This window comes from Epinephelus moara, chromosome 23 (genome assembly GCF_006386435.1).
Source record: "Epinephelus moara isolate mb chromosome 23, YSFRI_EMoa_1.0, whole genome shotgun sequence".
NCBI lineage: Eukaryota > Metazoa > Chordata > Actinopteri > Perciformes > Serranidae > Epinephelus > Epinephelus moara.
In genome coordinates this window covers 17,152,817-17,165,932 of record NC_065528.1, presented here as the reverse complement: position 1 = coordinate 17,165,932, position 13,116 = coordinate 17,152,817, and the positions used below count along the sequence as shown (strand labels likewise).

The window sequence follows — 13,116 nt, the reverse complement described above, 5'->3', positions numbered from 1 at the left end:
AAAGAGCTTATCTTAGATATTGTCTTTAGATAAATTATCCCTGCATGTTACTAAGACAGCATGCCTGAAAACTCCCCATGTGAATAAGCAGGATTTAAGTGTGACAGACTTCCATGGCATCCGCAAGCGAACCATGCTTGTGTCCTGTTCTGAGAGAATAGGTTGTACTCACTGCAGCTTCCTGGATTTTTAGAATTAACTGTGCTTGCGCTCTTTGCCTCTTGTATTTCTTCAAACGGATGTGTTTTGATTGGAAGCCTCTCGCATGATGCTTGTGAATGTTTCAGTCCAGCACTAACACATTTTATAAACCTGCTGATGCTATGTGTATAAATACCTAGAATTTTATTTAGCATGCATGCTGCGGTGCTGTGATTCAGAGTTTCGTCTGTTTGGATACTGAACTAGGTGCGTCCCGTCACTCTGAATCTCAGGAGAGGTGTCGCGGCATGTTTTTAACTCAGCATGTCAGTAGAAACTGTCTTTGTGAAACAGCGGCTCTGCAGTTCACCGTATGCTGACGACTGTGTTGTGTATGTGTATTGTCTCACTCTTTTCCGTGTTCTTTCAGGCCCTACAGAACCCCCTCACCCAACCTCCCCCATCACTCAGTCTCCGCATCCCCCGATTCACAAGGGTACAAGCAACTCCCTGCGTCCCCCTCTACCTCCTCAAATATGTACATGTGTTCTCAAAAATGCTCCATCTCAGCAAGAGTCTTTAAAATAGGATTGAAAATTTGGTCCATTTTCAAAAATTGAGTGAAGCTGATTTCTGTTTTTTATTCCTCACCTAGCTGGCAGTTGACCTATTTTAGGAGGACTAATAAGTCCTCACTGAGATGGCCATTTTTCGCACCTACTGTTAATAATACCTGTTTTTATGTTGTGGCAGGATCTGACTCTGCTGTTGTTAGGAAACAAAATGGTGTTGCTGTGTATTGTATTGTATAGTGGGACAAACAGCCAACAGCCAAATGCTTGTAAATGACGGCTCTGGTCAGCTGTACAGTTTTTATTTTAATCTATAGTGCGGGACTTTTACATGTAAATGAACTATCATTACACTCAAACCAAAAGAGTTCACACAATGCCGATTAAGCCTATCGCCATCAGGGAAAGCTCTCTGTATTTCACAGTATACCAGAGTCATGATGTATGGTGTCTGCGGTTGAACAAGCTGGAGCATCAGACTGATGCATTTAATGTCAACCAGCTAGAGCTAAAAGGGGGCAGGAAGCGGGGAGAGAGCAGCAGTTAGGAGTAGGGCTGCCCCCGACTAAGAATTTTCCCAGTTGACCAAAAGTCGTCATTTAGCGCCATCAGTCGACGAGTCGCCCGCATAATATAATTATGAAATTATATATTTTTTTGCGGGGCAACACAATGGTTTGAGTTGAAGGTGTGAGAAAGAATAGTATCAGTAACATTGTTAACACTGTGCTACATTACAGAGAAACACAAAACCATACTAATGAACCTTCATTAATATAGGCCTATATTTTATCTACAAGTGCACGTCACACACTGAGCGAGCCGCCTGTTAATGTCGCTGTGGGCTAATGGGCATGTAGCTACTTCCATGTTTCAGATGATACGTCATGTTTGTAGTCGACCAATGAAGATGAGTTTACATATCACCTTGGGTTCGTCCTTTACCAATGACCTTGCTGGTTGGCTAACGTTTGGTTTACTAATAGGGGGCAGCCCTAGTTAGGAGTATGGTGGAAGCCAGGCAGAAAATCTTAAGAAGCATCCATGAAAAGTTTCTGGAGTCGATGCTCTAGAAACTTGCCCTTATTTGCTCTGGAAGACTTGAAGAGAGCGTTCCTGGGGGGTGTGCAGATGCTGCAAGCTCACCTGCAGGCATTATTAGCATGTGTGACTCTGTTTGTGTAAGTCCTCTCAGTGCCAAAGAGGGGAGACAAAAGTTCCGCACTGCGGATTTAAACCTCAGACTAGTCTAGCAGACATGAAGTTCCTATAAATTCTTGACTTGAATTTTGCTGTTGGAAGACTTCAGGTTACAGTGGCTAATGTTTTTATTCTGGTGTAGTAGATTTGTAGGTAACGGCTTTATCCTAAACACTGGTATAACATATAATGTTTGTTATTTCTACTCTCTCCTGTACATACACTGTAAGCTCCATAGCAATATTTGAAAGGTTTTGTTTCATAGTAAGGACTTTCAGCCCATTCTTATCCCCAGGTTGTCAGGTAACACTGTCATGCCCCTTGACATGTAATACTGACACCAAAGGCACCCTTTAGCGTCTTTTTGAGATGCACAGGGCTTTCAGCTAACTCCGATGTAATCCTATCTGCGGCAATACTTGACGCTGAGAGCAAATGAGGCACTATAACTCTGAAAATGTCACTTAGGCACCTGTGTCTTGTGTGGAACCAAATGTCAATGCTGTTTTAACGTGACATATTTACATCACGTTATGTAAAAAACTTTTTTGAACCCAAAACATGATCTATTTTCCAAACCCAACAGACTAGTTTCGTAGCCCAAAGCTAACCATGACAGTTTCACAACATAAACCATGTGTTTCAGCTAAAGGGTGCCTCGTGCGTCACTATTAGATGCCAAGGGGCGTGACAAAGTGTCGATATTTGACGACTCGAGAATGAGAATTGGTTGGCATTTTGTAAACTTGGTACATTTTAGAATGAAAGCCCTTGATTTGTTTTTCTCTCTTGTGTGCTCAGCGCCACCTGTAGGCCCTGCGTTTGGCACAGTTAACACGTCTGTATCGGAGGACGGTGCAGTGATCAGTTGGGATTACTTTGGACACCATAGGAATGTATATGTGGAGTATATTGTAGAAAACAGTAAGGCTTCGCTTTGTATTTGCAGTCATCTCACAACATGAGTGCATGCATTGAGTGCCTCCCTGATTCTAATTCCTCTCCATCCACTACAACAATTCTAGGTAAAGAGGACTGGAAAAAGGAGTTGGTAAACGGTTCACACTGGCATATGATAAAAGGTTTAAAGCCGGGGACGTCCTATAAAGTCCGTGTGGTAGCTAGAGACCCGGCTGACCCGACGGTCCACAGCACAGACGAAGTGTTGATTGCGGTGCCAGGTGAGGCGGCATGCCTCAGTATAGACGGCCTTTGTGTTTAATTTTTGTCTGATTTCCCTCATCCCGTTTCTGTTCCAGCACCGACTCATTATCAGACCTACATTCAGGCATGAATGTACGGTAGTTAGTTTGGTAGTTAGTGTGCGAGTCGGTCTGATGCATGTCACTTAAAATCATCACTAAGAGGTCCATTAATTTTACTGTGGTGGCTTTTGTCTTTTACTTTTTGTTGTGTGTACAGTGCCGAACGATCATTGCATATTAACCCACTTAAACAATTTAATTTCTGTTTTTACAGCGTCTTTTAATCTCAGTGTTGCTCAGCATGAAGAAAACAGATTCCACCGTTGTAGCAGCCTGGATTGAGATTTGGACTGACAGTCACTGCTTGTCTGCCCCCTGTGTGTATGTGTGTTTCTAGCTGTCCCCAGCCGGCAGGTAGACATCGCCACCCAGGGCTGGTTTATCGGACTGATGTGCGCCATCGCTCTCCTCATCTTGGTCCTCCTCATAGTGTGCTTCATCAAGAGGAACAAGGGGGGCAAATATCCAGGTAATGCACGCATTATCAGTATACGCTGGTGATTTTAAAGCTTACTAACATGGATGGATGGAAATTTGAAAAATAGAAATCGGTTTATTCTACAGTGAAAGAGAAAGAAGATGCTCACCAAGACCCAGAGATCCAGCCTATGAAGGAGGATGATGGGACATTTGGAGAGTACAGGTGAGGGATGGAGAAGGAAAGACTAAAGCTGAGCATACACTGTACGATTTGAGCTGCACAACTCGGCTGAAGTTCAGCTTTGTGGGGCGTAATTTGCCGTGCAGTGTATGTGGGGTGAGTGAGGATGGATCATGGCCAGGTCAGCTGCTCCTGGCTTGCCATCATTTTCTTTTCTTTTAGATGTACAGTGTGAGCGCTCAGGTCGTGGCCTTTGGCTTTACTGTACAACTTTGATGATTTACTCGTATAGTAGGAGTTGGAATAAAACATATCTGAAATGGTACAGTGTATGCCCCAGCTTTACGTAGAACTACAGCATACAGTAGTGTGTGAGATTTCTCTTCATTTTATTCATTGTTTTCCTGACTTGACTGTTTGTATGTAGAACATTTCACCAGGCTGCAGAGACACTCTCACCGCCAGACTCCATTACCACACACTCCATAGAGGCAAGGCAAAAATCAGCACTTCTCTGTGTTGATTCTTATAACGACCAACTCCCCTTTACACTGACATTAATCAACAAAAGCTTTGTAGAGTGCAAAGTATATCCATTTTAACAATTCAATTGTACGCTAACTGTCCTCAAAACAAGTCTATTATAGTGACGTAGTTTTAGTTTCTTCATCATTTTCACATTTTCTTCTGAGAATATTGAGAATTTTAGAACTCCTGAGGGTTTTAGAGGCCTAAGAGTTGAAATAAATGAGTTGTTATAACTGAATGTAATGTGTGGATACCACAGTGCTTTAAATGTTCCCATACGCATGCTTTGTCTTGTGTGACGCTCATTGTGGCTCATGAATTGCTTTTCATGTGTCCTTCCATTCTTATCTTTGTTTTTTTTCGGTGGGTTTAGGTCTATGGAGAGGTAAGACAAGATGTGGTAAAACCCAGCATGCAATTCTATATAATGCCTCAAGTTATGTCTCTGACTGAAGTGAAACTAAAAGCAAGGAGAAAGCACATCGACTGATCCAGTTGACTATGTCGTCATACTCACTGACATAGTCAACACCATAACCACCACAGTTACAACATTAACACTGAAATTTAACATGGAATATGATTGCTTCTACTTCTCCAGCTTCCTTTATTTATTATTTTTTCTAAATACATATGCATTACCTTTCAAAAATTAAGATAGATTCAGATTGTAAAGCTTGCAATGCAATGACTGCAATAGGACGTTTATAGGCCAAATGAAAACAGGCTTTGTCTTGGAGGGGGAAAGACTGAAAAATAAGAGTGCATTTTTGATTACTGCATGTAAACTGAAAGCATATTGAGCATATTGATTTCATTTAAAAAAAAATTGTATCTAAAGGTAAAGTCCTGCAAGAGGCAGAACAGCACGCGTTTGCAATATCCCCTTTAGCAGTGGTCACCAACCCTAAATCTTAACAGCACCCTGCACTAACACTATAGATAATACGATAGCTGAGCTGCTCCACTGTACAAGTACCATAGGTGTGATGCGTTTACTGCCCATTATAAAAACCCTTTATACAGTGAGCAGTTGTGTATATGTCAGCTTAAAGCTGGCAGGCAGTATTTTGGGAAACAGCAAAAAAAACCTGACAGAATGTGACAATACACCTCCTCCTGCAGCTCCTCCCTCTCTGTCCTAAGCCCCTCCCACCAGACAAGCACAGGCCTATGCATGTGCTTCATGCAGTATGTGTTTACCATGCATTGATTTAATTTCATTTTATTGTAGAGTTATACTCAGCCCCTCCTTGCCCAGCTTTTTCTCTGTTTGACAGACCAGAATTTTGACAAGAACTAGCTAACCACCCCACGGTCCCTCCGCCTCGTTCTCCGCCAGTGTGGACTGCTTCTCCAGGAGGAAAGCTGGCAGCAGCTCAGTAGACTCATGTTAAGTCAACAGCTGTAGCAACTCAAATTCAGCCAGCGCAAACCCTAAAGCTGACCAGTTCAAGCCTTGAAGCCGGGTGCCACAGCAGGCTGGTGGTCAGCAGCAGTGCCAGTTCTAACCTGTGTAACGGCAGCAACAGAAAGTTTGCTAATCCAGCAGGTAGTCGGGGCTGTCCAGTCCCATGAAGCTAGGGTCTGTACTGGCTCGATTCAAGTTGCTGCAGCCACTGACTGAGGGTTCGTCTTTGAAGCTGCTGCCTGCTCTTCTTCTGTGCCGATGCTGGCTACGTAAACGTGAACTTGAAGCAGCAGCTGTTAGCCTTTTGCTCCGGTTAGCAGAAAGCTAAACTGTTAGCTAAATTGTTACATCTTCTCTTCATCTCTTGAACGCTTTGCAAATGTTGACACCTGTTTTTATTTTGTTTGTCAGACTCTCTTTTTAATAAGTATCGTATCGTATTGTATCGTAACGAATGCTGGAATATCAACTTTCTCTGCAGGATTTTCTGCTTTTGAATCAGGTTTTCACTAAAAAGGACATGCACACACATCTGCATTTGTAGTACAGCCAATAGGAACGCCCGCTCTCTGAAATGACCTGTGATTGGCCAAAGTTTGCCATCACAGGCCAGATTTTCTAAAGCTGAAAACAGAGCCAAGAGGAGCTGCAGAAGTTTCGTGTTCTCTCAGTCCACTTGAATTACAATACACTCAGAGTTTATGATGGGATTTTTGCCCAGTGATGCCAACATTGAACTTCCTACCCCTGCTTTAATACCTGCTCTACCAGCACATTTGTACCAAACTGTGTACAAAACACCACAGCAATATATTTTGTCATTTCATAGTATATGTTGTATTGTGCAGTGGAAAAGCCAGATCACTCATGTAAATTGCTAATAATGGCAAGTGTTGCATCAGGGTCTCTGACCACTGCCGAAAAAGTTTAACGGCTGTATGTTCTTAATAACCTTCCTTCTAAAATGTTTCCTTCCCTTTATAGTGACACAGAGGACCACAAGCCGCTGAAGGGCAGCAGGACGCCGTCCAACGGGACGGTGCGCCGTGACGAGAGTGACGACAGCCTGGTGGACTACGGGGAGGGCGGGGATGGACAGTTCAACGAGGACGGCTCCTTCATCGGCCAGTACAGCGGCAAGAAAGAGAAAGACACACACGAAGGCAACGAGAGTTCGGAGGCCCCGTCGCCTGTCAACGCCATGAACTCGTTTGTCTAACGAAGGGGGCACGGCCTGGCTGCGACGGTTGCTACGGCCACTCCATGTCACCCTGGCAAATGTGACCATCTCTGTGTGGTGACAGTTGCTAAGGTGACAGTCGTTGTGGACACCTACTTCTACCATGGTGGCTGTCACTCCGGTGGCCCCCTCGCCACGGCTACTTGTCACCAAGACTGCTGACACACCCTCATCTCCCACACCCGCCAACCCCTGTCACACTGTGACCTCCTCTGATCTACACACACTCAACATGGCCAAGACACCACATCCCCCCCATAACCACTGAAAGAAGGTGTGAAACGAGGGATGTGAGGACTCTGAGAAGAGGGAAGGAGAGAGGAAGCAATATAGAAAAGCAGAAGGAATGTACCAGAGAGTTTTACCACTCAGACTGAGCAGAAGTGTGTGTGTTAGTGCCATTTGATCTCCTTCGCTAAACATGATGTATCCAAATATATATTTTATCAGAGTACAGTACATGACCCGCAGGCAGGCAAATATGCATTGAGTCACGTTCATAAACATCTGCATGGAGTAAATCATGATTCTAGTGAGCATTTTACCACCTTCGTGTTGCAGAGGTGAGCTGTGTGTTGAGACTGTGTTTGGTGCACGCCTACTAGCGACTGGATATTCCTTTTATTGTTTTTTTTTTTTTTTTCTTCAGTCAAAGTGTTAAATGGCGTATGATATATAGAGAAAAAACTGGCGGCAGGTCTTTGTGGACACTGCCGCGAAAAGTGTGACTCAAAGTAGAAGCTAGCATATGTCTTTTTGAGACAGATGAACTGTTTGTACATATGTAATAGAATAAGAAGAAAGATATATTTCAAGGTCGGGGTTGTCAATGTGTAGTCATTGGAAACCTGGCTAGAAACACTTCGGACTCAGCGTTCAGTCACCAGCCGGCCAGAACTCCCACATTTACTCCAATCCAATTCTACCCTCATGTTTTCTCAAACTTGTTCTTTGCACGCTTTTTTCCCTTTGCTTCTCTCTCCCGATCTGTTCCTAAACACAGAGCCTTTGCTTCCCTCTCCCGATCTGTTCCTAAACACCGAGCCTTTGCTTCCCTCTCCCGATCTGTTCCTAAACACCGAGCCTTTGCTTCTCGCTACTGAGCACTAACTGAACAGCTGAGGTTGATCCACTGTCACTGTCATGTGCTTCCACCCCAGCGTCGTGGCCACTGTGCACGCCTTTCTTCAAGGCGATCTTGGTGTTGTCAGAACCACCCGCTGCCCCAGCATTGTCTCCATTAGCATTTCCACTCATGTACTGGCAGAAAGAAAGGTTACACACAATAAATACACCTGAGCAGGGTTCAGTGATACTCGCTTTAATTTCTGGATGACTCGATTTTGATGATCAAGAACCTCTCAGCACGGTTTCTAGTGCCTTCGTAGAGAACAGTGACATAGATCCATGGAGTTGCATCCCTCCGCATACACAGGACAGACCTGGGATCAGTGCAGTTCCTAAGAGTCCATGACCATACTTTGCATACAGACTACCACCTCATATTGCTCAAAAAACAAAAAAAAATCTTGGAAAAATAATCGCTGTTTCAGAATTTGCTCCAAAGGGCAAGTTAAAACTAAGGCCTCTTTTTTGGAGCTGTTTAGTCACCAAGTCTGTAAAACAGTTTTTTAAACATCCACGTGGGCTCATTAAAGGTATACTCTGCAGGAATTGGTGGCTGTTGTTCGTGAACAGTATCGCCAGCCCCAGTTTTTTCCATCTGGCATTTTGCTTCGTTATATTTGCGCTTTGTTAGTTTGTCCGCAATTTCTTCAGCTTCCTCTCTGATGCATGCTGCTTACAGTCTGGCACCTGGGGCCTCATTACAGAAACTTCCCAAGTCTGAAATCCTGTCTTATCTCAGTTTAGGGTGACATTAAGGTTTTTTGGTGTGACAGAAACATGTTTCCAAACTGCATTTAGGAAAATATGTTACATTAGCTTTGGATGTGAAGTTGGCTATTTAGGACCGTCCTAGCTTAGAGATTTCGGAAGTTAGGATGGGACAGACTCTGTCCTTCAAAATACCTGCTAATAATGGTGGCAGCACTGTTAGATTTGTTTGGCACTGAGTGCCTTTACATGGACAGATTAATTCCCTTTTCATTCGGAATGAAAGTTCATTCCTAATAAAAGTGATCTTGTAAACACCTAATTCGGAATGAAAATGGACAATGCGATTGAAAATTCATTCCGATGTAAGGGGCTGGAATATTCCGTTTCTCATTCCGAATGAAAGAATTTCTCGTACTTGTATACACTCAGTCCTCTTTAAGTTCATTCCGGTCTTTCTGTGCATGCTCGTTTCCTTGCCCTTCTGGCGTGATGACGTATATAGCGCACACGGGACTCGTTGCACTAACTGGTTTCCGTTCACCAAAGCACGGTCTTCTATCTCCCTTCCTCGACCTTCTACCTCCCTTCTCCTCCTCAACAGACGAAGCATTAGCAGAACAAGGTTGTTGTCGTACTGCTGCTTCAAGAATATAAGCAAAACAAGCCCGAAAAAGGCACTAAGAAAGGCGTCGTCAAGCATCTTGTTATCCGGAACGAGGACTACAGTGTTTTCTTCCGGTAAACGTAAACATGTAACATCTGCCCTGCCCCCTATCCAATCAGAAACCTTCCCTCCCCACCTTCCCCAAACCTTGCGCGGACCGAATAAAGGCGATTAAACTGACACTGAAGATAGGAAACAACATGAACTCCAAAATATGATTGAAAGTCTAATCAAACTGTCACTTTAAATTTCAATAAATAACTCAAATTAATAATAAAAGGTGTGGTTTCCCCTCCAACTCCTCGTAGCCAATATTGAATGCCCGTCTCTTTTTGTCCGTGATAGCAAGCTAGCTAGCCAGTGAAAAGTGAGAGCCATTGAAATTTTTGAAATTTTCTTTAATCAACAATATTTTTATTCAGTTCACAACAGGTATCAAATTAAAGCATATATATGACGGGAACAAAACATGAAATCCAATCACAATCCTCATTCCACAAACCCCTAGTAACAGCCGGAATATCGTCAATAGGACGGTCCTCCATCTCCTGAATAGTACGAAAAATGACAGATGAGGTGATAGTCAGGCTCAATATGAAAAGAGGCATGGAGAGATGCCTCTGTAAAAGGCAGGTTCAGAATGATGGGGTACTTTATTAGAGTATACACAAAGAGATGATGAATGAACCAGATTGACGATAGAGTCCTATACACTGTCCGACAGTGAAGTGTTAAAATCTTGTTCTATAGTACTTTAATCAAAGATACAGGCAGGACAGGACAAGTGCCAACTGACAATTGAGTTACAGTTATAGTTAGGATTAAAGAAGTTAAGATAGGAGGTCTGAAATAGGATCGGACACAGCCATGAGTTTAGGATTAGCTTCTGTAATAGGAAGATAGGATTTCTCTTATCTTTGAAACGATAGAAAGATAGGACAAGCAGTTGAATATTTTTTCTCTAATGAGGCTCCTGGTTTCTAAAAAGTCCCGACCTCACCTGACAACACATTCTCACTCCGACCTCGTCACACATTGACGTTTGGTCATGGACTTTCCACGTCCCGATACGACGTGCAAGGTGTCACAGGTGCGTTGGTTGTTGACGTTCTGGGACAGTGTCTCAAGTTCTGCCTGTTACATGATTTGTCTTCTTTCAAAATACACTTCTGTTTTCACAGGAAATTTAACGTTCTTTCAAATAAACTACGTTGGTACAAAACCGCAAATTGACGGGTTTTTTTCCCTTCAACAACAAATGCACGTGGTTGGGTTTAGGAATAAAAAGGTCGGCCGAACACCGTTCTCTCGAGTGACAGTCGGGGTTTGTTGGACTCATCCACCAAACCTCCCACCCACCCCACTCGGACTTTCCCTGCCTTATTTTTGTTCTTGTCCCGCAACGTTTCCTCTGACGCCACTGGGCAGCATTAAACTATACTGACAACCGGCTGTGTTTCATGCCGACGTAAAATGATGGCTTTTTTTCATCTGTGTTTGACACCGCAAGTCACTGCCCAAGCGCCGGATTTTGACGACTTCGGAGTGAGACCAGATCGCCTGAGCACTGTGGGGGTGCACGCTCAGGAACGTCTTGACCACAGCAAAGAATAAAAGGAAATACAGGCTGAGGGCAGAGTCAGCGCAGATACACCACTTCACGCGTCATAAGTGATGATTGAGAGGGATTATGTTTTGTTTGAATCTTTACATTTTTTTAAGGAGAACCCTGCATAGTATACCTTTAACTTAACACAGCCTCTTTGAGTCTCACTTTGGGTTCCAGGTTCCTACACAGAACTCACGGTTGTACACGGTTGCAAGGAATAATTTTCAGCTGTAGATTGTTATGGCCTTGTTGACAATCATACACCCATCATCATCATCAGCACATGATATACAAACACACCACCAAATCATCATCAAGCTATGAATAAAAGGCAAATGTGTGGAATATTAAAATGTGTAGGAAACCTGAGGTCAGAGCACGGACGCTTCACGAGATGTCTTCATGTATTCATTTCCAACATTCTCCTCCTAACACGTTCATCTTTAGGAGGAGCCGCTGCTCCAGCAGCACTAAACTACTGCCAACCTACTCACCAGGTAACTGCCAACGGGAACCAGACTCACCATCTGGTACGGACTACTGTTAGAGCGGGACTTCCTGTCACTGGTAGCACTTAGAAATGAAGGCGTTGGATGAATTACGTAATGATGCTGAATGTGGAAACAAGTGTATCTGTTTATGTGAATGAAAAATATTGCTTGTTTCACTGCAAACGGTAAAAACACTGGTGACTTTGGTTTATGCATTTAACCTTATATCTGTGTATGTTGTCACGTTCTGAGCGCCGCACTCAGTGAGTTTTCTATTACTGTAAATGAATGAAGCTTGTGTGTGAATGTTTGGGTGCACGAGTGTGTGCGTGTGTGTGTGTGTGCAGCACATGCATGCTACTGTGTTACAGCGTGCGTGATGTATAAAATTGCTTTTCCATGGATAACAGTCGATAATTCTGATGTGCGTCTACTCTCGACAGGAGATACAAGACCTTTTTTTTTTTTCAGAGAACATTTCCACGCCTTAGGTTTATCATAACTTGCATCAAGTTTTTAGGTTGCGATGTGTCAGCTTTCCACGTGTAGATATTTTTGTTGTATTTTGTAAATAATGGCTTGACTTGAGAGCAGACGTGTTGAGGTCACAGAGGTGAGAGCTCGGCCTCAGTGAGCCCCCCCCTCCCGCTGCATTATGGGTGGGAGGGTGTTGTGTGAGATGAGACTATTTACAGTTTTCACTCTTTCATTTGCTGTGAAATTTTATTTCTTTCATATTTTTTTTTGAACTTGTCAGGTGAATTTGCTAGCTCAAATGTTTAGCCTATCAGGTATCAAAGGAGATTATTTAACTTGTGACTGAGCTCTTGTGACACCTGTTTTGTTTCTGTCTCCAACAGTTCATGCACCTTTTCTGTATTTTTTATAAAAAAAAAAAGGCACTTGCTTAACAAGGATGTGTCATTTCAAACACATCCGCGCATCCAGTTTATGTCAACATCTGGTACCTGAACGCAGCATGTTGCCCCAAACTAGACATCAGATGAATCTGACACATCCTTTTTAAGAGTGTGCGCCTAAAACAAACAAAACAAAGCTATAATTTGGAGCATACTGAAGGATGGCTGGCATGGACGGATAAACAGACTGGCGTGAAAACCCTGGACACAATGTTCTAGTGACTGGTGAACATACAGTAGGATATAACGTATATGATATGATATAATATGACATTCTGGTTAATGTTGAAGCGACATGAGAAGCATGAAAGGCTGTCGAAATGGTTTACTCTACAATATAATATTGCAAAATATTTTGTATTTTAAATGAAGTTTAAAAAAACGAAATAAATGTTGGTTTCAGGATTTCACATTGGTTCTGTTTGTCTCTGTGGTCATGTGTGCAGCATGCAAAAGTGAGTGTGTGGCTCCACCTAGTGTACAAAAAATGAATCTCTGTCAAATCACCCCACAGAGATAAAACACCAGAAGTTAATCCTTGGAGGATTAACACACATTTGGTGTGTGTGCACATGCGCGTTGGCTTTTATTCTCATACTGGAAGAGCTTTACTGTAGTTTTCCAAATGGTGTCTC

At 43.1% G+C, this 13,116-nt stretch overlaps 1 protein-coding gene across 9 annotated transcripts in view; it reads left to right on the top strand.

Annotated features, from left to right (window-relative positions):
* nrcama (neuronal cell adhesion molecule a) overlaps nucleotides 1–12,878 on the top strand; it is an 84,682-nt gene extending 71,804 nt beyond the window's left edge. For 5 of the 9 annotated variants that reach the window (XM_050036595.1, XM_050036593.1, XM_050036594.1 and 2 more), the window contains 6 exons: nucleotides 572–637; nucleotides 2,715–2,837; nucleotides 2,939–3,094; nucleotides 3,516–3,647; nucleotides 3,743–3,821; nucleotides 6,703–12,878. In XM_050036595.1, the coding sequence (XP_049892552.1) occupies nucleotides 572–637; nucleotides 2,715–2,837; nucleotides 2,939–3,094; nucleotides 3,516–3,647; nucleotides 3,743–3,821; nucleotides 6,703–6,937 (791 nt within the window). In that variant the 3' untranslated portion in view covers nucleotides 6,938–12,878. The remainder of the gene's footprint in view (nucleotides 1–571; nucleotides 638–2,714; nucleotides 2,838–2,938; nucleotides 3,095–3,515; nucleotides 3,648–3,742; nucleotides 3,822–6,702) is intronic. The other 4 variants (XM_050036597.1, XM_050036596.1, XM_050036599.1 and 1 more) reach the window with 2 other exon arrangements.
* The last annotated feature ends 238 nt before the right edge of the window (nucleotides 12,879–13,116 follow it).